This window comes from Cinclus cinclus, chromosome 1, assembly GCF_963662255.1.
Source record: "Cinclus cinclus chromosome 1, bCinCin1.1, whole genome shotgun sequence".
Classification (NCBI taxonomy): domain Eukaryota; kingdom Metazoa; phylum Chordata; class Aves; order Passeriformes; family Cinclidae; genus Cinclus; species Cinclus cinclus.
The window spans coordinates 39,926,077-39,953,614 of NC_085046.1; the positions used below are offsets into that span (position 1 = coordinate 39,926,077).

General features: G+C 39.2%; 1 protein-coding gene across 4 annotated transcripts in view; it reads left to right on the plus strand.

Annotated features, from left to right (window-relative positions):
* The window catches only part of RBMS3 (RNA binding motif single stranded interacting protein 3), a 432,183-nt gene that overhangs the window by 74,721 nt on the left and 329,924 nt on the right, over positions 1-27,538 (plus strand). For 3 of the 4 annotated variants that reach the window (XM_062496503.1, XM_062496477.1, XM_062496494.1), the window contains exon 2: positions 19,424-19,593. In XM_062496503.1, the coding sequence (XP_062352487.1) occupies positions 19,424-19,593 (170 nt within the window). The remainder of the gene's footprint in view (positions 1-19,423; positions 19,594-27,538) is intronic. The other variant, XM_062496485.1, reaches the window with a different exon arrangement.

Sequence of the window (27,538 nt, forward strand, 5' to 3'; positions counted from 1 at the left end):
CTTTCTTCAGCATGCAAAGAATTTTCTCTACCTAAGCTGATGGCCATTTTGATGATGCAGATTTTTCCAACAAAAGGTAATCAGTGTGGTTTTCATGGAAACACTTGTATAGCTACAAGAGTGGGATTTCCCTTTATCATTGTGTTGAGGGAGAAGAAAAGCACTTTTGATAGTACTGTGTGGAGGCTGGTGACATGAAGAGTTAATGTGTTGGTAGAGCCAGAATCAGTATAAACTTCATCTTTCCAGAAATAGAAGTCAGTGACTCAGCAGTTCTCCTTCATACTGCCAAGTGCAACTTACTCAAATCATGTCATATTCTGCTTTCTGTGTTCCAAACCCAGTCACGTAGTAAGGAGGCTTTTAGATTAGCATATTAGTTTAAATTTCAGATATGCCATTTTGGTTGTTTCTCTTAGGTTCCCAGTGCTTCTTTTTTTTCTCTCTTTGTCTCGGGAGGTAGCAGAGACCTTGCATGTAACTCCCGCCAAAAAAAAAAAAAAAAAAAAAAAAAGAAATTAATATAATGGTAAGAAAGATGGTATATGTATTTTGCTAGAAATTAGTTGTGGTTGGCTTTATACAACCTTTGCTCTCACAGTTGAGCATATTTTCATATTGCCCCAATTCTTTCAGTGCCTGTGTGAGTAGCTCAGATTTGCCAAGGGGAGCAGAGGGCTTGCAATCTTGCTCAAAGCCATTTCTGCATTTATGTTTTTCTGACTGTCTGGTCAGACTGCCACATCCTAATGGGCACCAAAACGCAATTAAATGTTGGTGAGTTCTGAAAAGGCATAAGTGTTTGGCCTTGCATGTGCGAGGGATTCCTGTGCACAGGCAAAGTAGAATACGAAGCAGAATTTTTACACGTTTTAGGAAATTGGATGCCCAAAGCTGTTGGGAACCAAGAGCAAAATTTTGTCCTCACAAAAATTTTGGATTTAATACTGTAGTTATGTTTGAGAAATGAATAATCCTTAGGGCAAACTCTTGCTGCAACTGGCCCTATGTGCAAGAGGAACGAGGGTGTGCCATAAGGAATATCTTCTTTGGCAGAGGAGGAGGGAAGTGCAGAGCCTTTCTCACAGCAGGTCCAGGGCACAAGGGCCATTACAAAGCATAAGCTGAAACAGTTCCTAAATGAATGTGGAAAATTATGGGACTACATAAAAAACAAAACAAAACCTGAGATGTGTTAAGTTTTTGTGGCCTATTTACAAATGCCTGAGAAACAGATTTTAATTTTAGTCAATACTCACAAGCCCATCAGTGGAGCAGCACAGGGGGACACCATTCTAAAATAGCTCTAGCAGATGCCACAATAATATGAGTTTTCCCTGCATCTCTCATTTATTTCTTGCTGTGTGTAGTTTCTTACTAAATCTGTTCCCTTGATAAATGCAAATATGTTCTTGCCATTGGATAGAATGGCTAAGTGCAATTGTCACAAACACTAACTGGCTTAACCTTCTTGTTGCATAGCTACTGCTGCTGTTAAGTATTTCCTGGGCTAACAGAGATCTTTGAAATGAGTTTTAATGGGTTTTCTTTTCATATACACAGACCATGGATGTTAAACAATGGCAGCTTGAATAGAAGCTATTCTAATGATAACAGCAATAGTGTCACTTATCTGGATAAACTGTCAGAGGGAGGCTGGCCATCAGTGGTTCACTGCAAGGGAGCTTAGAAAATTGAGAAAATTACCCTGCTAATATACCCAATACTCCAGATCTTCAGAAAGGGTAATTATCCTACTACCTCACTTAGTGTGCAAGTGTTAATATTGGTACTAGATGTCAAGAGACCTTCTATCCTGCCAATTTCACCTTCCCTAAAAAAGGCTCTCCCTTTCATAGCCTTAATTGCTTTAAATTCAAGATATGGCAGGTTGATACTGATTTATGAGGCATCTTGGTAATCACTTCCCAGCTTTGTCACATAATTGGTATTATTTAGTTTAAAATTTATTAATTGATACACATTGCCAACAGCACTGTCCACATTAATTTCTGAGAGCTTCCACTCCATTGCAGAGTGACGAATGTGAAGAAGGGGTCAAGTACTGTTGCAAGGCAGTGGCCTTCTGCTGAGTGATGCTGCCCTGAGATCCTGAGGGTTTGCATCCCCTTCTTGGTGGGACTTCTGTGCTCTTCTGTCCAGCATCTCCCCCCCTGCTTAAGAAACTTGTCTGCCCTGGGGGACTGTGGTGGTCCTTGCGTGTTGGTGCTCTCTCCTTGGTGATGACAAGAGCACGACCAAACCCTTGGATCACAACCTTGTGGGAGAGGTGTTTGTCTCTTAGCCTGTGTGGGATGGCAAAGGGAGCTGACATTCTGATGCCACCCCGTAGTTAATAAATGCATCTAAGGCACTTGTAAGCCTATGGTTGCAGAATACAAAAATTGCAGGCTTATGTTGGACAAAGTGTTGAGAATTCTTTCTAGGTGGTGGTTTTTTTCTTTTTGTAAGAGTTTGTTTTTCTTTTGCTTTTCAAAAAGGCTGAGCTCATTTTAAAAATCTGCAAATAGGAATGATAGTCTGGGAACACAGGCAGCAAAAGTAAGCTAATTCGGGTGCTTGTTTGAGTAAGACCAGTTACTGCTCATGAAGATGAAAGTGATTTGTCCTGTCCTGATTTTGTTAATGAATATTGTATGTATATTTTAAAATGCTCTGATCAATAATGTAATATTTCAAGAACCAACTGAAATTCAAAGTCATGAAACATAACCAGAAACAGTTGCATAATTTTGTTTCTACTTTTGTTGGTAATTCTTAAATGCAGTGAAAAACCAGGTGCCTCGACTACTGACAAAAAAAAAAATATAGTAAAAAAATTTCTTAAACCCGTCTATTGTCTGTGAACATTTCTTCCTTTATATTCAACCTTCTTTTTCTTTATTGTTCTGTTTGTAATGAAGCTGGGCCTATTTTTTCTTGCCAGTAGTTTGATAAATGGCTTGAGAGGAATCGATGGTGATGGCCTTGTTTGCTCCTTAACAATTGTGTTGGGGGAAGGGATTTTGTGTTTGTTTTTAATTCCCCTGTATTGGCATAAATGATTTTATTAAACATCAAGGTCAGTTCACAGACTTGGGATGTTGGGTGAGAACTGCTAACCAAGAAGTCTGTGTTTTTAAAGATGTCTTTAAATTTGAACTCAAGTGTAAATTGACAGAAATACTGTGATCAAGTGAGTAGCTGATGAATGCTATTTTAGCAAGTAGGCTGCTAGCCTGTGAAACTGCCCTCTGCCAGGGCATCTTTAAGTAAAATGCTGCAGCTAATTTTTAAAAGCTCGGAATACTTTAGGATCAAAATAACCATGTTTGTAATTAGGGCTACTAAAATAGAAGCACTCAGGTCCCTGAGTATTTTTAAAAAAGAAAACAAAAAAAAACAATAAAAGCAAAAAAAACCCAAAACAAACAAACAAAAACAAATAAACAAAAAAACCACCAAAAAAATCTCAGCCTCTCCCTACCTCAGGTCTACTGACATGGCTGTGGCCCCAGCACATCCTGGGTGCTGCCTTTGTGGCCAAAGCCAGAGCCTTGCTTCAGGGAGAAGCCACTTTTCCTCAGCCACAGGCACACTGCACAAGAAGAGGAGTACATGAGGTAGCTGACTGAGCTGTGCTAGAACTGAGCCAGCAAGGTGATGATAAGCTTTAGAAGCAGGTTGTCAGAGCTCTTTGTAAGTTGAATCACATTAGCTCTATGCCCTCCTGTTGTATGTTCTGTCATATAGCACTGTGATATATGTCTGTGATATATGGTTTCATATATGTGCAAAGGAGTATTTGTGCTTCCCTTAAGCAGGAGAAATAAAGGTCCTAAATGAGTTAATAATTTGGCTACGCTTTCTTTTTGTGTGCAGACTGTGATGCAACTTGAGCAGATTTAATTCTGCCCTTTGTTACATTTGAATCTGAAATTGACTTCAATACACCTAATTTTTTGTAAGTCTTCTGGACAAGGTTGTGAAAAAAGGTTGTGTTGGCTGCTTTGCATGGCTGTTTGGACCTGGATGGCACTGTTTAGGAAAAGGGGGGGTGGGGGGGGAGGAAACCAAGAAATATGACGTAGATCTTTATCTTTCAAGTCTGTTGTGCAGCCTTGAATTGACTGTACCTCAGTAGTGCAGGAGGGAGGGATGTGACCTGCAGAGGAGTTTGGGATAGTCCAGGGTGAAATGTACAACAGCTGCCAATGAGGTGAATCCACTGGAAAGTTGTTGTTTATCCGTGCAGAAGGATGCAAGAATAAATAGGCATTCATCAGTGGTGCTTAATAAAACAATTTGTCTGTAGCATAGACATGAAGTAGTTTGATTCAGAGCAGAAATGGTTCTGAAGGAGCACATTTAGAGGTGGTCATCTTTAGCACTGTGCAGAAAGCAAACGACAGTTCAAATAACAGATGACAAATTATTGTGAGAAGCTGCTTGTGTAAGTGTCCTTTACTAAATTGTTATGGAGATGAAAGTATTCCATATTGTATTTCCCTATTTATGTTTATTTGCTATCATGTGAGGAGGTGCAAGGGAAGGTGCTGCTTGCTAATTTTAGCCTTGCAGGCTGTTGCTGCAGAAACCTGGCAGTGAACGCTTCGGGAGGGTGGCAGTGATTTGAGGGGAACCGGGCTGCACTGTGCCATCCTTCTTGATGGCACGCCTAGCAGGGAGCGACAGGGCGAGTATTTCAGAGCCTTGTTTTCCTGGTCAGTGTTAATGTACTAATAGCTTCCTGCAGAACAATTACTGAACACTGTAAAAAGTATTAATGAGAAAAGAAAAGCTGCTACTTTGGTGAATAAAAGTAAGATATGGGCACTGAGAAATGCAGTGAGTGCATATGCAACTTCACAGCCATTGCTGTATTTTTTCAGAGCTATGGTACTGAATTGCAGGAATCACTCTGCAGGCTGACTCTCACCTACACTCTCCTATTTTGCTGTCAGAGCCTGAACAAAGTCCAACAAGCCCCATCTTTCTAGATGTTCTGAGTAATCTTTATGCAGCTGATGATGTTTAGAAGGGGTGAGGAAAAGAAAGGGTGAAAGATGTCAGGAGACCACTGGTGGCTCAGAGGCCCTCAGTATGCAGCCTGCAAAGGAACTTTTAAATTGTGTCCTCCTTGCTAGACCAGTGGGTCATCAAAGGTCTGCTGGCTACAGAGGCTGTCCCAGATGTATTCAGAGCAGGGTAAGGTCTCAAGATCTGAGATGGAAATCTGGACTCTGTTTGGCAGCCAAAAGCTGTGGCATGGTCCTTCCCAGAGGTGCCATGATGCTGTATCTATTTCTTCCTCTGCAGAAGCATTTAATCTCTTTGGGGTGGTAGGAAGAGGGAATTGTAAAGGTAAATGGACCTCAGAGAAATATATAATAGCCTGATAACAGATTGTTTCTACCATTGAAGACTTCTTGCCTGGCAGGATCTCATTAGCCCGGGCTTCACAAAAGGAAATTTAGTGGCTAGCCATTGCAAGCAAAATATTAGGCATAGGAGGGATAACACAGGTATTTAACACCAGCAGAGTTAAGAGTATCAATATACTTTTTGTCTAGGATTCCCAGTTTTTTTCTTTTAAGAGAAATTCATATGAAGAAGCATTTTTAAATATTGACATCTGTTTTAAAAAGTCTTTAAAAAAAATCCAGTGCTTTTAATAGTCTGTCTCTGTATTTTGTCTAATGCAGCACCATGTTAACAGTGTTTCTATTTACTTGCAAAAGATGTGATAGCAATCCCCCTGATTGTGTGGCTGCCACCTCCTCATGTTTTTGAGAATTGTCCACATAAGACATGGGATAAAATCTTTCACATAAAATGTTCTGAATGGTAGGAAGAAGGGGAAAAAAGAACCACTGCAAAATTTTTCTTGCAAAACAAGAGTGGGGTCAAGCAGCATCAATTACACTATTTTTTAGTGGCAGATTTAAAAAAAAAAACAAAACTGGTTCTTGTTTTCTTTAATATAAAATCTAATTCTAAAACTGATTCCCTCTAGGAGGTTTTTAGAGGACTAAAGTCTAATGGGTCAAATCACAGAAGATGTAGGATGATTATCTGCATGCAACATCTGGTTAGGAAGTCGCAAAGTGAAAAGTGTTCTGGGGATATTTACTCTCTGCTTGCATTTCTCATGGCATTTCCTAAGATGTTCCCACCTGTTATTACCGATACCCAAATGTAAGCCTTTTGGCTAAGTAGGCCTTTTGTTTCCCCAAGTGGGTTGTTTCTTACAGAAACTAAATCTCAGCTCCTTTTATCATGCTCTGCTAATTCTGTCAGGGGAAGTTAAGATTACATAGACAAAGAGTCAGAATTTAGGAAATATTGGAATTCTTCATGAGCCTGAATTTTTATCCTGTGTGAGTAGTCATTGGCATGTGGTCATTTAAACACTTGATTGGATAAGTTGTGCTTTCCACAAGACCCCAGGTTTTGCTGCATTTAATGATAGTTTTGTTCATTGCAACTGGGACTCAGTCCTGCAGTTGTCCTCAGACTCACCTGGAAGGCCTGCAGTATTTGTGCTGCTGTCTTTCAGAGTACCGTTGCAAATGTTTTTTGAGTTTTCTTGGACCAAATTCCCCAGACTTGAGGCTTAAATTGAAGTTAGCCCTTTGGATCTATTTTGTGTTACACTTTGTGTCTGACACTGTGCCTATTACTCGGAGTACCTGGACCAAGTATGCTGCCCATTGGGACCTATGCCTTGATATGAATAAGGGAGTCAGATCCCCTTCACCATTTCAAGAAGATGATTTAAAAAAAAAAAAAAAACAAAAAAACAATTTGTTATAACTATGGATAGATGTAATTTAAAATCTTACCCAGATTGAACTTTGATTGTCTGATGGCAACTGGTAGTGTCATTAATTGTGCAACTTTTCGTCTCAGAGATTTTTAAAGTCTTTTCAGTTTATTTAATTACAAATGATTGAGAACCAGACTGCCCTTAAATTAGTGCTGCTTTTTCTTAGAGAGTGTTTCCTTAGTCTACACTGTAGATCTTCAAAGAAGCTGAGGAACAGGATATTCACTATTTCTAATTCCCTTAATCCAGGGATATTGCATTAATGTAAATACTACTGCTGTTGAAATCTGTGTGGAACATTGTTGTTTAATAATGACTTTAGCAAATGAACTAAACTTGAGGTCAAAGCATAGCAAAGGAATAAGGTTCAGATGTCTCAGTTTTAGTAAATCCTTTTTGTGCAGTTGAATTTGATTATAGGATGTACCTGCATAAATCACTTAGTAGTCATTTGTTCTGTAAGTAAACTTGGAGAGCTTTTAGCATACATAATGCGTGAGGTGAGGAGTTATTTTGCAGAGTAGTTCTTTCTTATAGCACTGGATAGGTTGACAATAATATTTTCAGACAGCCCATATCTCTAGTTGGCCAACCACTCCCCCCCACCTCGGGGCTACTTGCAGTTTTGGTGAGGGTCATCCTCCTGTCATCCAGCTTGTTGTGGCAGTGCCACATTGTAAGCCTTGCTGAAGTCAAGGCAAGCAGCATTCACTACTCTCCCCTGGTCTGTGGAGCTGTTTGTCCCAATGCAGAGCAAGGTGGCCAAGCTGTTTGCCCTTGCTCATCCCTGCTGGATGCTCTTGTCCCTCACATACTTGGACACAGCACCTATGAGGCTTTTCTCTTTAGTTATGCTAGGCTGTGGCCAGCCCCAAATCCTCCTTCTGAAGGCAGATGTAATTTTTGCTTTTTTTTTCTCCCCAGACATCAGAAACATCCTGATGGCCTCCAGTTGCTACGGCCTTTCAGAAATAACAGAGAGCAGCCTCTAGATGACACCGGCTGGCTCCCTTGGAGTCTGTGTTCAGTAACTCTCACTGGCTTCCTGGAGTAGTTTCTAACTTAATGCTCCTCTTCCTCAGCAGCACTTCTCACCCCCCTACTACGAGGGGAGGACAGCCAAGAGCCCTGGCAGCAGACCTTTCCAGTAGAGATTGAGGCAAAGAAAGCACTAAGTGCTTTCATCTGTCCTTTGTCACTTGTCCCCTGTCCTCTTGAGAAGTGAGCAAATCTTTTCTTTAGTTTTCCTTTTGCTGCCTGTAGATAAGCTGTTATTCCTAACCAATTTATCTTTCTGGTCCACCTGATAATCCTGTGTGTTATTATTACAGAAGTTGTTAATACTTGCTAGAAGTATTGTAGTTGCCACTCTTCCCCATTTTGGTTTGTTTTTTCTAATGTAAGTTGCTTTTCATTTTAGACTGGAAACCTTGTTTTTTGATTTTTTGGTTTTTTTTTTTTTAAACATTTTGTGCATATGAACTTATGACAGAGGCATTAAGTTGTATTAGGACTGTTAGAATTATTTATATGTATCTGATTTGAAATATAAACCTTATTGTTATATATCATAATTCTTCAAGCTTCTATTCTAAAGCATGGTACAACATTTATTAAGAAAAAGTAATAAGGAGATTTTCTTTCTTCCTTCGCTTATCCTGATTTAACATTTGAAATTACTTCAAGTACGTATTCTTTCCACAGGAAAAAAATGCCGACTTAAAAAGTAAATCATGCGTGAATGAAGAATATTAAAAGGTCAAAAAGCCAGAAAGCTAGCAGAAGAGATTGGAGGCAATGTTGCAGTGCAGCAGGAAATTTAAGCTTTTGTTTATCAGGAAATATATCATTTGGATGAAAAACAGTAAACAGAGATGGTGGTTTGTTTCAGGAATTTAACATATGTACCCTGTTACTCTGAATTTCTGTTGCTTGCAACAGGAGTACCTCATTATCCCAATTAGTGGTGCGTAGGATTTTACACAGATGCGTAAAGAAGCAGCTGCGTCCCCACGTTGAAAAGCTCTTCACCTCTGAGTGCAGGAGTTCAGGTTCCTTGTATTGTTACTTTGCACGGTATGGAAAAAGCACATGGCACAGAGCCCAAAATGGTTTAGGCAGAGCATCTTCAGCTGAGTCTGTGTCTGTTAGCAAGACACTTGGCTCATCGTGCCACAACATTTAGCAGAAAATAGTGATGATTTTAGGGAACTGAGAAAAAACAAGTTCTCGCATTGAAATCAAATTTCTGCACTATGAGACATCCTAAGCATATCAGAAAAAAAAAGAGTAGGTAGCCTTTACCAAACTGAAAGTTAGTTTTGTTTGGGTATTTTAATTGAGTCAACATTTCTGAGTGCATGAGTCCAATGACATTTGAAACTTTGGACAAGCACAGTGGCACAATCTCTTGTTGAAGAAATGGGAAGAGATTGAGAACTTATAGTAAATGTAGATATTTTAATTTTTTTCTCTCCCTGCTCTGAGAACTGCTTAAAATCAGGTAGGGGAAACATTGAAGAAAGAAGTAGGAATTAGATGAGAATGGACTTACTGAATAATACTGGATTGCAGTTTTAAAAGCGATGGCTCTTTTGCGTATCTAAGCAGCAGGTCAGATTTATCTATATTCAGATTCACTGTTTTTAAAGCCCAGTGGGCATTCTGGAGTTATTTTTTACCTTTCAAAAAAAGCTTCATAGTTTTGATTTGCTTTGTAGGAAAAACATGCCAGAATCTCACTATCTGCAAAAAAATAGTTGTCATCTTTCAGTGACTCTGAGTATTAGAAAATTTCCATCATTCAGCAGCCCTGTAGTTCCAGGACCTCAAGTCATGGCAACAAAGTGTATTCTGGGCATTAACTGCTGTGGCATCTACTTACACAGGTGGCAAAATACCCCTGTGAGTAGGCTGATCAATTAAGACCTTTGCCTCAGTCTGTATAGGGTGTGGATATGGGGTTTATCTTGAGAGTTTAGTGCTCAGGCTTCAATTTAGTCTAAGGTACATATTACTTCCTTGTAAGAGTACGAATGGAAACAAAAGTATGGCAATATTTTGTTTCATAGATCCAAAAAGACAGTAGTGTTGGGGTTTTGTACTCTCAGCATGCTTAAGTAAGTTCCTTCTCAAAACCAATAAAATGTAAAGAAAATTTAATTTTAAGGGAAAAAAGTCTATAAATAAATTGTCTGTAATTCTGAAAAATCCGAAGATAGAATGAAGAATTTTTGCATTAGTTATTCAGTTTATTTAGTAAATTTTGCCTCAAGTGGATTTGATTGATGTCTGGAAGATATTTTAATTGTAAGTTATATTCGATACTTGTTAAATTAAATAAAATTAAACAGCTTTTCCCATACTAACTCCCAAGTCTGCCACAAGAAATCTAAAGAAAATGGAGATTTGATAAGGTATCAGAATCTGCAGTAGGAAAGTGTGCTTATTCTTCTTCCTTAGCATATGACTTAAAGCCCATAGTTGACATCCCAGAATGTTCCTGGCATATCTTGCTCACCTTCCAATGTTCATAATGTTTTGTGTGCTCCTGGTCTGCCAGTAATGTGGTGCTCAAAGCTCCTTTTAACCTGAAGAAGGTCTGGAATTCATCTCCCCAAGTTAAGGCTTGCAGAACCCCATTCCTTCAGTCTTTCCGTGGACCCAAACAGTTTCGCAGGTCATGTATAATGGTGACTTCATTAAGAAGTTCTCTCTCTTACACAGTCAATTGATTTTAAGAATATAGAGGAGCATCTATAATGGGACAGAGAGGTTCTAAACATGGGGTTTCACACCCAGCCTCCTGCAATGAGCCCTGCCCCAGGTTCCCTGTCTCCCTTAGCCTTTTTTCAGGTACAGTATTCAGGGCTGTCAGAAGCATGAAGGTGTCTGTCACCGCCTTGGCCAACTATGTCCATGGGGCAACACCTTAATTTTAACCTAGACTTAAATTCTTACTCCCACCATATCAGCTTACTCTCGGGAAGCCTTTCTAGCTCTCCTATAAATGAAATTATATACACTGGTCTCACAAGGTTGGTTGTGTACTCTTCTTCCTAAGTGAGGAATTATGTATGAACTGTAATGACTTGTGTGGGCAATATTTTTAAGAGCTGTTTTCTGTGATGAATGTGCTGGATGAGTTTGCACTGGAAGCAAAAATGTGGTGAGGTTTCTGATGGCTCATATCTTCTGTGGGCATCCTCTGGCACCCTGCCTGGGACCAGTGTGTTACTGTAGCTCGAGGGGGTCTCAATGAAAACATGAACTCTGGCTATTGTGAAATGCCCCAAATTCTGTGGTGATGATGCCACGCTGTTGTGGAAAGGAAAAGCCTTTCCCAAATTCTGCATTCCATGGATTCTTTCAGCCACAGGATGGGAGGCACAACTCATCTTTATATACACACTGGGCGGAGGAGGCAGAGCTTCCCCATGCACATCTAAAAAAGATCATTGTGGTAACATGGGGAGATGATGAGCAACATTCCTGGGGAGCTCTGCCGTCCCTGAATCCTCCATCCCAACAGTGCTTATGTCAACAGTGGCAGATTTCCTGCTTAATTCTTCTATAAGAAAGATAAACTGAGGAAACTTGGGTTGGATTTTGAAAAACCTTTTTGGTTTTGGTTGGGCTTTCTTTCTGCAGAATGAAAACACATCTGCTTCTGATCTCTACATGCCAAATTCTCAAGTGGAGAGGAAAGAGATGATATTGACGTTTAGTTTTGTTCTATGCTGTAAAATCAGGTACATGTGGGGGGCTTTTATTGTGGGCAGGTTCTCACATCAGTGCTGATGCCAGGGTATGTGTGGACTGTGTGCAGAAAAGCAATGCAATGCAGCACGTGCTTACTGCATCTCCTTTCCAAGATGCTTTTAGTCTGCCACATGTAAACAAATACCCAGAGAGTAAATATAGTTTCTCAGAACCAAATATGTGTTTGTTCTTGCAAACATTTGGAAAGTTAAGTATCAGCTTCTTGGTCTGTGTTTTTATTCTTAACCTTCAAATGGACCAACAGCTCATTGTAGCCCCAAAAGTGGCTATGTGGAAATGTAAACACAAACAGTAACTTCTTCTCGAATTTGCTTTTCCCCTCTGGGATTTTTTTTTTTTAACTAGTGAATTGTATTACAAACAGTAATTGCCATCATACTTTGATCTGTGCTCTAAAATATTCTTATTAGAGGAATTGCAATGTTTTGTTGTCCAGATCACCCAGATTTAGTAATTTTAAGATCTAGAGTCTGTTCACATTTAGTCTCAGTGCATCAATAAAATATGAATGGATTGGGTAATGAAGCAATAACACTAATTTATGTCAAAGGATACAGGCTATTGTTTATGAGTTTGCCAAAGTGCCAAAATACTTTATCTATAGAAAGAATTCTTCTTCTCCCTTGCGGAGACATAAATAATGCCTCAGGAATATTCTGTCATGGGAGCCTCCTGCCATTAAATAAATGGGAGGAGACAAGGCTGTGAAGGTTATTTTCCACTCTGGAAAATATTTATTTGATGACAGCTCTTATTGCTTATTTTTGGCTTTTTAATGCTAGGGACCAAATTTTGCCCTCCTGTCTGAATATAAGAAGCCCTAAATTCAGAGAAGTTGCCATATTTTAGACCCGAACTACAGGTAGTCTGTGGATAAACAGAAAAATACTTACGAAGAATGAGTAGCTCCATCTGTGGTATAACAATATATAGGCAGGAGAGGGTGAAGAGCTGAAGCTGGCAGTTCAGCAGCATCTATTACATCTATTCAGTGAACAAAACCCAGGCAGGCAGCGATGGCCAGGGTATTCTCCATCTGCAAACAATGCTTCTAATTTCTGTGTCATTCTCTCTTGGACTGGTTTTTGATGGGGTTGTTCATCATCAGGTGAGATAATCTTCAGGATCTCCTAATGATATGTTCTCTAATCCACTTCATTTTTTTGACTTCATCACACTTCCAAAATAAGCTACTTTAGACCCGACCAATTTGCTTTTGAATTTTCCTGTTGATAATGGTGGTAGTGCAGATTCAGTCTGTCTTACTGGAAATAGGAGATACTGTGATTAGTGAGAACATTTTCAGGCTTCTAGTATATGTCACTGGCTAATGGCTGCTAAATTCTCAGTGCTCTTGAAGATAGCCAGAGAGTGAACAGCTGGAGTTTTTTCTTTGCTTTAATGGTTGGTTTTAATTCAGAAAACTGTATCAAATGAGACCTATCTTAGCAGATAATGTCCAATAAGGAACTTCTTCCTCTTCCTGACGATGCCTTGATTTCTCTGTGTTGTCTACCTGTAAATATTTATAAAACGCTAAAATCTGCACAGTCATGATTTGGAAGAGAACTATTTTGGAATAGAGAAAATTCAGCCAAATTTTGCCTGTGCTTTCATTCTATGGATCTTTACTGCTGTGTGCCAGGTTCAAGGGAATTGTAAACCTCAGGAGTATTTAGCCTACTGATTTCAACAGCTTTATCTGTGAAGCAAAGTATTTTACGGATCCATCAAATCCCAGTTTCAAACTGACTGTTGAATGACTACTGTGTCTGTTGGAGGACTATGTTGTGACTTTTTTCATAATTTCCGTTTTCCCCAAGTGACTTTTTGTATTTTTCCTGTGTGAAATGAAAAGGTAGTCAAAACACAATTACACCTTTTTCCCATGTAATAAAGATATAATTCAGAATAAGGTAAGTTCAATGCATACATTGCAATTACAAAATCCCTGTGAACACATAATTCTAAGTTTGTTTTTAAATAAAAAAATATTATTAATGACAAAACTAATTTGATTGGTATTTTATTATTTTAAATTACTTCATTCATTCAGTTTAGATACAGAATGGCAAAATCATTGCATGCAGAAATCATTTTTTATCTGCAAAGGAATTAGGTTTAGCTCTCATTATTAAGTTAGACTTTAATAGTATTTCCCCCATATTTAAATAATATTGCAATTCTTAGTAGTGTCTTTCATCCAGTAATCACAGAACATTATATATGCCTTAAGAAGGTAAGGAAGAGTCATTACTGATCAGTAAACTGAGATGTAAGGAACTAAAATGACTTGCTTGGAGTAGTGCAGTGATTTTGTGGTACAGAGAGTGTAACCCAGCAGCTCTGACTCACTGGGCTTCTTGTATCCAGCAAATCACTTTTAAAGGCCTTGGAAGGAATTCAGAGAAATCAAAATCCTCCTGAGGTGTGTTCTGGTTTTCTTGATTGAAAGAACTGTGAGGGAATAGACTTTGAAACTTATTGTCTGTGTTCATCTTCTGAGTTTACTTGCGTTTTCACATGCCATTCCTTTACAAATTGAAAATGTTGCCAAGAGGTGAGTTGGTGCTTCTACAGAAACAGTCTAGGAGGCTTTGTTACTATGCAGTGGAGTTAGAAAACTCAGACTCTTTTACATCTGTTCATTTTATAGAATATGTCTAGGGAAAGACCTGACTATGTAGAGAAGCATCCAAAAGCAGCTATCTTCCAGGCCTTCATTGGCCAGATGGGAGATAGGCAACAGATATGGCTGGATTCTGCAAGAGCAGTGAATGCCCTACAGACTCGGGAAGAAAATTATAACTCGAGTTCCCTTGACTGCAGCCTTTCTAAAATACATGAGGTGTCTGTGTTGCCCACTTCAGTGTTCATCTTTTATTCACTTTTCTGTTCGACCTGTCTACGGATGAGAAATACAGCTTACCTTCTGGTGCTGTTCCTCACTGAGGGAGCAAACCAAAGGCAGGAGAGTTGCTATTACTTTGATCTAATTTTTTTCCCTATATTTCCCTTACTGCTCTGCTTTCTCTTCAACTGTGATGATTGTCTTTTGCTTAATAGATTTTCTGTTCACTCAGCTCTGAAATCCCATCAACGGATGAAAGTTTGGTGGTGTCCTCTCATTGTCTCTATAATTGGCTAGTAAGAACTCTCCAGCCCTCAAAAATTACTCCTTCATACAGTAGGATGTAGAGAGAACAGTGTTTTCCTAATGTGAGCTGTAAAGGGTTATTTGCACAATTTATTTGTATTTACTTTGTCTTATTTTATTTTTCTCAATTGGGAGCGAAGGGAATTGTGTTGTAATTGGGCACTTAGATGAATCTAGCAGCTGGAAAACACTCCATTCAGAGGGAAATGGATAGTGTGTGTTCACAATTGCTTAAATAACACATGTTTTAATGTAGGACTGTGTGTTGTACTCATTTCTTCATATAAAATATGAACTATGATAGGAAAAGTCAACATATCAGTCTTAATAGGGAATCTTTCCAAGACCACCCTTTCAAGTAGATAAAAGAGTACAAATCTGGGATAGCCAAAGGTGACTACAAACAAATTGGCTAGTCCATTAGCATAGCTGTCCAGCTGCATCCTAGGCTCTGAGGCCACTCCAAAACCACAAGCCCAACCACCTCAGAAGCCTGCCAAGGAGCCAGCTGCTGCTAATAAAGCAGACTCTACAACTTGGCATCTGGGGCCTGTGATTCCTATCCAAAAGGAATTGTATGTGAAAAATATTTGAAATTTGTCTTTTTAAGTAGTGTTTTGCTTTGGAAGGAAAATACTTTAGTTTGGGCTTGCAACTAGTGAAAAACTACCTAAGAGTACTTGGTTGCCATGGAAAGGTAAATACTGTTCTTGTGTAAGGAGGCTGGATGTTGGAAGGAGGAATGTTGTTCATTTAATACCTGAGAGGCTTCTGGTTCATAATTTCTGGGTTATTTACTTAGAAAAACCAAGGTGTATCTCATTATTCATGCTTATCTGTGTTCAGTTTCACGGGACACTTTGTTTCAGGGAATTGAACTGTAGGGTTTAAGCAGAAGGGTGCATTCCTGAGAATGGATAAGAATTAGCACATCATTTTTTTCACTTTTAAATAATGAAAAAGGAGAAATTTAATTCATTTTTCAAAGATGAAAACAAATCCTATTAGCCATCCACGCTAAATTAATAAGCTGCTTGGAATGATCTACAAACCAGTTCCTTCCCCACATACTCTCCACTGAATAATGAAGCATGAGAATTGAAAAATGAGTTGGTTGCATTGGTTATGTGAAAAATTAATGGCAAAACCAGCTCTGAATTCCAGCTCTCTTTTGATGTAAAACATTTTGCTTTTACCTATTTTTTTTCCTAGAGGTATAGGTCCTGTACTTGGTTGTGTTGGCAAAACCTCTTTTCCAGATTTCTACAGCTGTCAGGGTGTTTCAAACCAGTCTTGGCAGTGGTGCTGCTTCTGGCTCTCAAGGCAGAGAAGTGCTTTACCCCCAGCCCCCATGGAGGGGTCCAACATCAGAAAAAGGCACAAATTTCCTGCTACCCAGTGTGCAGGTGGTCCCCAGGCAGTGCCCCACTTTGGCATCGTCCAGGATCCTGTACCAAGTGGTCTAAATCTGGGATCATCATTAGGTTGCCTGTCATTTCTTTCACTTCAGTTATTACTTGGTGGTAACCAAACCTGATCCTTTGCTCATTAAAGTATGCAACTTTGCCTCTAAGCCATCAGTCCTAAACTCAGCAGCTCAGGAAACATCAATTGGAAGCTTTCTTCTGACCTGAAGCTTTTAGTCTGGCAGCCAGCCAGAAGATGTCATCAGTCTCAGTAGAGGCAATTTGGTAATATTTCTGCAGATGGTATTCTGGTGTACTGGGTATGCATGGATATTACTGTGGGCTGCTGTGGCTGAGATTTATTAGTGAAGAGGGTTTGGAGTGTAGCAGTGTTTGCTGGGCTGAGAAGATCAGCATCTCCCAAAGTGGAGTGTGGCTGCCTCTCTGGCCACCCTTAAAGCATCTCCAAGGATACTGCTGTGAACCCAGGCATCCATGTGTGCCTGTTGGCTGAGCAGCTCTTACTTGAGGGACAGCCTGTTATATGGCCTCATTCTCTCTATACTGAGAACTTTTATTGTTTTTTTTTTTTTAATAGCTGTGGCCTCAAAATAGGTGTAAATGTAATTCGTGTTCACTTCTACATCCCCTTTCAGCTGGCTGAGAGGGATAAAATGTCTTAAGCTTAAATTAGCATTAGGCCCCCAGTGTTTTCCTCTCTGTGAGGATAAAGATCTTATAATAGAATGAAAATTGCTCTTTGTATTTCAAAAGTAAATTTCCACTTTTTTTTCTCCTTTTTCCTGCTTATTAGGTTGGTATGAGAATAGGGCATTTTTTCATTATCCCCTGCTAAGATATATATAATAGTAACAATTAATAATTAAAGTACATAGCACTTCATTGCCTTATGGAAAGATCTTTCACTGCTTTAAGTCATTTACTTGTGTTCAGTGTGCATGGTAATCTGGGAGATGTAGGGTAAAGGGCTAAGAATGTAACCTCGACCTCTGTTTGTCTTTTTCTTTAACCTTAGCAATGCTTAAAATTGTAAGATTACCATGGGATATTTCCTGAGCTCTTGATATTTTAAAGCCCAACATGTTATACACTGATATCTACTTTTTCCATGGCCCTACAGTGCACAGAGATTTAAATATGCTTTCAAACAGGATATTATAATATGTAGATGCCTACATATTTAATACAGGTTAGTGTTGCCTGCAGTGTTATTCAGCTGGGCCGTGGCCATGGCATGGAGCTGATTTCCAAGATGTGTCCCCAGTGTTGGGGCTCATTTAAGGTTGCCTGTGCTGGTACTCAAGGTTGATGCTTCAGCTCTCTATTTCTGGGAATGACATTGAAGCTTGAGTGGGTGGGGATTACCCAGTGATAAAATGTGTGTGCAGAGAAATATGATCCGTTTGCATTAAGTGCTTTTGATTGTCAGCAAAAGTATCTGTGCAGAGACTTGGGGAAGAGAGCTTATTGCCCTTTCTTTTCTACTGGAGATGAATGTCATTACTTACTAGCATGGTGAGCACCAAAAGCCAGTATTTTTTTCTTTTAATGGCTCTTGCTTGTGTCACATTACAACTAGGTGAGATTGCAGAGAAATTCTGATGTCTTGACGCTTGGTGCTATGTTCCCTCTCTCCTGGTTTAAATGGGAGTACTGGGAAGAAGGAAGGAGGAGACCGGGAGGAAAGGCATTGGTGCAAGTGTGGCGTTTCATTTCATTGAAACGTCTGATCATCACCTGTCGTTGATGCTCCCCTTATATTCTCCAACTCTTTTTTTTTTTTTTTTTCCTTCCTCTAAATAAGGGACTAAACAAAGGGACTTGTTTGAACAAGTTTAGAGCTACCAATTTAGAAACATCCATCTACCAAGACTGTGATTTAGTGTATTTAGTGTAAGCACTAAAGTAGAGTCACTGGCATTAAAGAGGCAGTTGATTAGCAGGACCAGAATTACACATAGACTTAAATATTTTCTCTGTTCAAGGCTTAAATGCAGAACAAGCATATTAGAAGTCACTAAAGTGTCATTGCTGCTATAATGAAAATTGCAGATGTTTTGCTTTTATTAGTCCATTAGCATAGCATGGTTAACTTAGCACTGGTCCAACATTTACCTGCTGTTGTCACTACACATAAAGCTGGCAGAATGTGCTGATTGGGTTATGGAAAGGGGATTTTTCTCCCTCTCAGCAGGCAGTTACATTCCTGGAGTTCTGACTCCAGTTCCCCTGGCTGCCCATCTGGAGCTTGGTCTTCAGGATCTTCCAGTTCCTGCAAGTTCTTCCCTAGACTTCAGCTTTTCTGCATAGGTCACAGTGGTGACAGGATGGCCTCTTCCTTCCAATCTCTCCTTTGTTCTCCTGGCAAGCACCCTGTGCTGTGAGTAAATACTCCAGTGGTCAGAGAGCCAGGGATGGTTGCAGCAATTTAAATTCCCCGTTGTTGCTTCAGATCAGAGATATTTAGGTAATTTTTGTAACATGTGGGTGTCTTTTTTTCACAGCATGTATTTACCAGTGAGTTAGGGGAGAATGCTTTTTTTCCCCTGTGAGAATGCCTCCCTTCTTAAGCAATATTTCTCAGTTGCTGTGTGTGGTTTGTGGTTGTTCAGAAGTGGGTATGATTTTGAGAGCAGAAGGTCTTGCCCTGATCTTCATTTCCAAAGCCTGTTTCTCTATTGCAAAAGACATCCATAACAACAAAGTGTTTTCAGGCTGCTTTGGAATTTTTTTCCTCTCTCAGACTAGCAAACTCTCTGACACCTGACTCTGTGTGTACTGCATGCTCCTCATGTTTTGAAAAGACTAACTTGGCTTCTCGCACCAGCTTCTGTACCTTTGGCTAGACGCTCTTATTTGTGTTTTAGTGTGCTCCTAGAGCAGACTGCATTTAATTTCTTTCTTTAATGCTAATTACTCCTTGAGTATATTTCATTTCAGAGCTTTGTTTTGCGATCTAGATTATTTAATTCCAAATTAAAAAGTATAACAGAATAATGCATTTCATAGCTATGGCTGAACCCAAAACGTTGGTTGGTCCTGTTTTCAATTTCAAACACATTCCTGGCTGGGAGTGCCATAGATGCCATTGGAGTGGGCAGCTGGAAATGGTCAGGGAGGGCAGGACAAGCATAGCGTAGTTCTGGATTTACCTAGGTAAAGCACACACTTCTGCCATGCTATATTGCCTTTTCCAGTAACAGCCTTTTTGTTTTGCTCTGTTTCCAGCAGTCCTATGCACCAGCTCCCCACCCCATGGCTCCTCCCAGCCCCAGCACAAACAGCAGCAACAACAGCAGCAACAACAGCAGCGGAGAGCAGTTGAGTAAAACCAACCTGTACATTCGAGGCCTTCCACCCGGCACCACTGACCAGGACCTTATCAAGCTGTGCCAGCCGTAAGTGCCCTTAAAATAAATACTTGGTGTCTTTCTCTAGGAAGATGTCTGAGCTGGCCTTCCTGCTTACACTTGTGTGGCCTCTAAAAGGCATCAGAAGCCTCCTGCACTTGAGGGTTAACTGTTTTTCCTTTAGTTTGAATGGTTAATTAATGCCTGTTAAAAAACCTTTAGGTAATGAGTTTAGGGGAAGAGAGGTGAGGGTCTTCACGGTGACTTCTGTTTGCTCTAATCTGGTTGATTTCTTATGTTAAAAGGAGAATTTGCGTGGCAGGAAAACCTCCCTAATGACAGATTATATCGTTATGATGATCTGTGAATCACAATCCAGTGCAAAGCACAACATGGGTGCTCCACCCTCAGTCATTTATCACATTTTATGATTGCTGTGTCACATTGCTGGGCTCAAAGATGGAGAAGTATGAAACCCACTGAAGGTGGCCTTGTAGCCATATAATTAACATCTAATTAACTACAGTACCACTGAAAAATGATGCTGTAGAAAGTAGCTCCTACCTCCCTGTTTATCTTGAGAGTCATATTTGCAGACTGTACTGGTAAAGATTGGTTTTATTGTGTTTTATTTTTGTTGAAACCAAAGAGGTGGCATAAAGGAGTTCTTTGCTCTTTGTGCATCATCAACAGAACTACTTCCTAAAACACTGCACTCTTCTACCCTTCTTCTCTTGACTAAATGTAGTGGGCAATGTGAAATGACAACCTGATTGGAATTCCAAATGCTTGGTTATTATTGATGATGTGTGGGAGGTGAATAATCCAGTTTGAGATTCCAGCCAGAGATCACTGTGGTGGAATTTAGCATAATGCTGCAGAACTGCAGTGCTTTTGCCACAGAGCCATCTATTCCAAAAGACAACATCATCTCTGTATTTTGTCATCAAAAATCAGCCTTTCAAATAGGTATCAATAAATGAAATTTGGTAAAGTAAGGAACAGTCTGAGGCTGATCTACAGACCTGAATCCAAATGACTGTTGTTTTGAAGCTTGTAATAGGAGTAACAATATAGTGGGATTTTACAATTTTATGACATGATGCCTCTCCTCCTTTTTTGATCAAAAATCCTCCAAGGCTTCCCTGAGTACACTTTATGTGGGCATGACTGGCCAGGACAACAGCTATCAGTCCTACTAAAGTGATGCCTGGACTTGAGTGAGCTTGTAACTTTTCCCTGTTACTTTCTGCCATTAAAGCTTCTGTGGATAGAACTGACTCACAGTTCACAAGAGAATAGTGTGCTAGTGATATTTCGTATTTCACCCAAGCTGAAATGAGAGTGTACCTTTCTGACATTTGTACAAGTTACATTCATTGACACTTTCCACATGTGACAGTCACAGATAATCCCAGTTCAAGGGCCAGATCCTCAGTAGGTATAAATTGTCTGTAGTCTGCTGACGTTCAAAAAGATGGTTTGAGGTATATCTTCTTGCAGTCTGACCCTGCTCCAGTTCACATAAATGCTTTCAGCTGATCAGGACTGAGCTTTTCCTAAAGGAGCCTCACAGCTTTCGTACTTAAGTGCTGCCATCATGGTGTGAGTCTGTGGTGTGAGCAGTGATACTTGAACCGTGAAGTTCAGGGAGCGTACCCCTTGTCTGCGTATGGGAAGTGCAAGTATCAAGTATTCTGAGAGCTTCCTTTTAGCACTGTGGCAAAATTTTTAATGTGCTCCACTAAACTTAATCTGATATAAGATTAGAGGGCTTTGTCTTGCTGTCATGGGGTTCCTGTGTGCACAGATGCTCTTTAAGAGAAATGCTGACACTTATTTTGCTAATTTTTCTATCCTTTGGCTGAATGTCAATGAGGAGAAGATAGTTCTTCTGACTTTTTTTTCCCCCAGAAAATTAAAAGAATTTATCTAAGCAGAATAGAAAGAATAGACAATGTTGGGAAGCTTGAACATTTGAAAATACAATTTGTATAGGCAGCTGTGGTGATGCATTCCCCCCAGCCCCTCGCATACTTTCCAGGCTACAGTGTAATCTGAGAAATGCTTAAATCTCACTTTTGCTCATACTCTTGTCAGTGATTTTTAAGCAATCTCAGACACTCTTGCTCATGACAGCAGTTTTGTGATTTTATGTAATATATTGCAAGATATTTTCTTTACCTTTGCAGGTGGTTACACAGTAGAGGTAGATAAAAGTCCAAAGCCTTTATCTCTACATCTGTCCACTCCCAAAGAACCCTCAAAGCCAGCCCTTCTCACCAAAAACCCCACTAAAACCAAACCCAACTGTCTGCTGCTATATGAACAAGAAGGATTTTTCTGCTCAGAAATGTCCTTTGTAGAGCTCACTCATAGCTTATGTAGCTGGAGCTTCACCAGATATTAAAACCTTCATGTGAACAGGTATTTACAAATGAGCAGAAGGTGCTGGCTCCTAGGCTTCCTTCAGAGCCTAGTATTAGCATCCTTTGCTGCAAGATGTGAAGTGAAAACCTTAATTCCCATCCATAAACCATATTATTATTTTGTAGTATAATATTTCTGGAGAGCTGTATTTAAGGGAAGTATTCACCAAAAAGCTGGCTTATGTCCAGCACACTGGTTCCCACAGGCTGGCTGCCAGTGCCTAAAATGAGCCCTCCTGAACCCATTTCCTCTGCTCTAGCATGGGACAAAGCTGCTAGCAGTAGAACTATCACTTCTAATGTCTTATATTTGGCAGGTTGAGGAATAATGTTCTAAACCCACAGCATTTCTTTCAGAAGTACAGGAAATGCTGGAAACACTTATGTTTATGCACATTAACATATCCCATCCCATTTTCAGGTTCAGTCCCAAGGGAGGCCACCCTTCAACTTACGTGTAAAGTTTTTCATTTAATTGCATTTTATGAGATGGGTTAAGGAAGAGAAGCCCTAATCAGAATTGTTTGATAAAAGTATGGGGCTGTTGTGGTGAATTCTGCCTGCTTTTCTGTTTTTCTGCTGTGTGTTTTTGTTGGTGTGCATGGCACACTAAATAGAAAACAGCAGACTGGAGTACCATTGATGCTTGAAGTGCAGAGTCCATTACACGTGATGTGAGACATTTCTGACAAATGTTCTGACACTATCAAACCTTTTATCAATTTGAGAGTAACCTTGTCACAGTAATCTGTCAAACTGTTCATATAACTAAAGGAAAACAAGTCATCATAGGCTGTACAGTAGCTGAGTAAATGAAAAAAAAATTGCTACTGGAAGATTTTTTATTTTTGTGTGGTTCTGATCCTTAGTAGTTGCTTTAACATGTGTCCAGCAGAATTTCATCAAATTCGCTTTTGCAGCAGGGAGCTGTTAGGTCGCACTGTATCTTTTGGGACTCTATACAATAACTCTTTCAAAAGTTACATCAAAAAAGAGTAAAAGTGTTAAAGCAAGCAAGAATCTGTTGTTCTTTTGTGTATGCATCATATTCTGGATTTTCATAAACACTAAGTAAAGGAACTTCCAAAAACAGACCTTGGCCTCTCAAACTTTTCTGAGGTTCTTAAACAAAGAGGTTTTATAATTGTCTGATTATATTGATCATCAAAACTTATTAGTCTAAAATTTAAATACTTACATATTTCAGAAAGATAAAAGTAAGTGTTACATAGTTATAATTTATTTCTCAGAGATACACACACTGCTGGTGCAGTGCTATATGCCATTGTATGTGTATCTGTCCAGTCAAAATATGCTTTTCATCAAAAGGGAAGATAATCAGCCTTAAAATGTAACATCATAGACAGGAAAATTTGCATGCTGTGTCATTGTACAAGCAAAATATAAATTATTATCTATGAAATAGTCATAATCTGTCACTTTCATTTTCATGCATTGTCTTATATTTTACCCAGAAGGATTCCAAGATCTTCTTTAAAATATATGCAGATGAATTAGCACCTTATTATTATCCTGTTCTTCCTAACTGCATCCAGGTGAAGATAAGCTGAAAGAAATCTCACTCACAGACTAAACATCTGAGCTTTATGATTTTAAAACATATTTAATTTAAAGAAATCAGTCTGCTTTTCAAGATTTTGTTATTTCTACTTGTTCTTACATTTTTGCACTGAAGCAGATTTAGGCCCAATTTTTCTTTAAAAGATGAAATAAGCATTGCAGAAGGGAAAGAAAATTTGAGAAAAGAGTGATATTATATTTCTTCCTCCTCCCCCCCCCTCCCCCCCCAAGTAATTTTGAGAAGTTGGCTTAAAACTCCAGCATTTGGCAAAAACCTAAGCCTTCTGCATTGCACAGTTAAGACACTGACATACATTCAAAGGATGATCTCTGTCCATCTTGATTCTGAAGTCATCTTGACTTCTTTGTGTTCCAAGGTAAAATTAAAGGGCTTATTTAATTAATTAAAACAACAACAACAATAATAAAAAATAACAACAAAAAAATTTTAAACCTAAAGAGAGTAAATCTGTATGCTGCTCAGGCTAACTCTTGAGGAAGATGGGACAGAATTCTCTGAAGTTTTCCAAGTATGGGAAATCCATGCTGCATAATGATTTCCATGAGTGTTGCTTTCTATAAATAACTTCTCAATTGATACTTTTGAATAGATTTTTCAGTGTTTTGGGGTTGTTTTGGGTTAGTGGGGCTGGTTATTGTTTTGGTTTTGGGTTTTTTTTAAATTTCTCTTTTGTCTGAAGGTGTCCTGATTAACTCCTTGACAAATCATCAAGTATGAGATTTTAGCCTTTTGTTTAATTTTGAATGTCTTTGGTTTTGTCTTGTGGAATGTCTGAATAAATATTCAGTCTATCATTGTTTAGGTTCTACTCAAGGGTTAGTCTCAAGGCTAATGTAACTGAGGTTATCAATTGAAAAGCCACACATTAATTTGCTTAAATTCTAGACTATTTTTGAAATGAACTGTGTGCATTCCTTTTGCCCTCACAGAAAAAGGCCGAGTTCATTGAGGTTTCAGAGGGGTTCAAGGTGCCTTTCAGGATAGGTTGCCTTGTTAATAGCTGCAGTAAGTACATTTCCATTAGACCAAGCCTTATAGCAAGTTCATGATGGTCATTCCTGCCTTGTGTTAAGGCAGCAAGAGTTATACATTCCTGATTATTTTTATTTTACTTTTGTTTAAATAACAAGACTATTCTATTCTATTCTATTCTATTCTATTCTATTCTATTCTATTCTATTCTATTCTATTCTATTCTATTCTATTCTATTCTATTCTGTTGGTGTGGGGAAAGTAAATTCCCTTCCTTTCCTGTTTCTTACTGCATTAAAATGCTAATTAAAAATAATTACTGTGAGCTATAGATGAAATAAAGGTTAACCAAAATACAATTACTGTATTGAGCTCAGGACCAAAAAGACCAAAACAATCTCTGCAGTAAATCTATTCCGCAGTGAAGTCAGACAAGATTTGTACCCAGTGTAAACTCATGTTCTCATCCTGGCCCTGGTGAAAACAAAACCCAAACTATCTGAGACTTACAGAGTATTAGGCTGTGTCTGCTCCTCAATTTTGAAAAAGTATCTTTGTAGTGGCAAAGGAATTGGCTGTATTCTATAACATTCTGTATGTTAGAGCAATGTGGCTCTGTCTTCCATATTAATTCAAACAGAACCACATCCTCCATCTCTCCTGTAATTAATATCAGCTGACACTATTGCTCTGTGATATAGCAGAGGCTGAGAGGGCATGAAGGTGAGAGCACTCATTCAGAAGGATTAGCTCATATAGGAACCATGTGGCATCACAGGGAATAGTTCCTGCTTAAAATCTTGGTGGATATTTTGGTTCAGTGTAGTCTGGTAATATGAGAACTGGGAATGACTGTGAAATCTGCTGAAGAGAGCAGTCTTCGTGGGAGCTAAAGAAATGCCCACACTTGAGGGGGAAAAAAAGGAAAAAAACCCCAAACTCTCCCTCTCCCCTTCCCTGGATTTTCTTTCTTATTCCAAATAAAATCAGGAAAGCAAAGTCCTAAAAAGGGTGTACTGCTGGACCAAGCACTCCAATGGACTAATGTTCTGATAGAAAGCAAGGAGGGAACTACATGAGTATATTCCTCTAATTTGTTAATTTTTATGTCTCAATACCAGAGAAAAACACACTGATGGGTTAGATTGGAGAAATCTGTATTCTTCTCAGGTTCTTTATATCACAGACTTTTCCCATGTTTCTTGAGAAGTGCAGGATGGGGAGAGAAAGTTAATGTTTTAAGTCAAAATGCTTTTGATCAGAGGCCAAATGGTGAATGCTAAGGATGCATAAAGTAGGCATAAAAGCAGATAGACCTGATGCTGTGGACATGAATTGTTAATTTTTGCATTGAAATCGTCTTTATAGTGATGTTGCTTATCAGCGCTATGAGAAACACTGTGGGATTACTTTCTAGGTCTGAAATGATGTAAGGCAGTCACCTTGTATTTCCTTTGAACACCATCTATATTTTCAAAATTAGTTGCTTTGCAGTTTTGCAGTTAGTTATATGAATATTGTATTTTTGCAGTGTGTAAATAGTAACATGGATGTGTACAGGTTTTTTCTCCTTTTTCCTGATATAGTTGAGAAATTATTTGTACATTCATTCCCATTGAAATAATCCCCAAATGTCTTCCATTGTTACAAGCAAACATTAAAGCTGCCTCAGTAGGTAATGAACCAATCCCCTTCTTACCTTGCCTCTTTCATCAGGGAAAACAAAACTTTAGGTCAGCAAATGCCCACAGCACTACAGAGAGCTCCATCTGGGATGTGAACGTTCCCATTGTCAGGAAGAAAGGCAGAAAAAATAATCTGCGTAAAGTAATAAATGTGCACCTGCACTCTCTTCTGTTTTGAATGTGCCTGTCTTTTCACTGGAGTGTGACAGAGTGTCAGTGAGAGTTTCTCATCTCCTTTCAAGTTGGATGAACCTGATTTAATGGAAGGTATGGGAGGAGGAAGCATTTTCAGACACTACTGCTGAAAATATTTCTTCTGATGAATTTTAATTAAAGTCCTTGTGGAATAAAAAGGAAAGAAAGAAAGAAAGGAAAAAAAAAACGAAAAACAAGCTCCTCGACTAAAAAGAGAACTCAGAAATACAGAGTTTTCTGTAGCAGTGTGAAGGGCATGACCATAACAGCCACTTGTCTTGCTTACTGTGCAGGAGGGTTGTTGAGATAGGAGGGCAACACACTTAATGAGCTTCTTCTAACCTGTTCTGTAGTTTGTTTCTAGTCTTTCCTTGTCCTCTTTCTCCACTTCTCCAGCATGTTTTTTGTGCAGCCAGTTAACAGTTGCATCACCATCCATTCATGAGGCTACTGATGCAGCCATTTGAAAGTGTTCATGGCCAGAAACTGTCCAAAGGACAGACAGGCTCTCCACCATATAAATCTGTGGGACATGTCTATTTTTGTAATGTGAATGTTCTCCGTGAAAGAGCTTTCATAACCACAGATCTCTCAACAGCCTGAGTTTTTAACCCCCTTAAGGTGTCTCATAAAACTCTGATCCTTGGTTTCTGTTTTCCAGTGAGAGGGCTGGCTGAAATGCTGTTGGTTTGATAAAGGTCCCTTCACTGTTGTCCTTTAAGTCACAGTGCTGTTTTGTTAGGTTTTCTTAGTGGCAGTGGAAGTTCTGGTTATCTTTATTTCTTCTGTTTTGAAGCTTATCCATGTGTTTTAGATTTGTCTGCATTTTTGGTGTTTGTTCTCCTAAATTCCATGGTGTCAGGTTCAGTGTGTCTTTCTGATCTCATATCCTTTGAGAGTTGATGGCAGCAGTGGGCGAGCAGAGCCAGTTGCTGTCTTACATGTGCAGAGAGTGGAGACGGAAGTTCTGTGACTGGCATGTGGTTTACACTCCTTAGGAGCCACCAGCTTTTGAGAGGAGATGGAGACATGCTGTTCACATTCTGACATTTGTGTAGCAGAAATGTTTCTGTAACCTTTTCCTTGAAGGTATGACGCAGATAATGTTC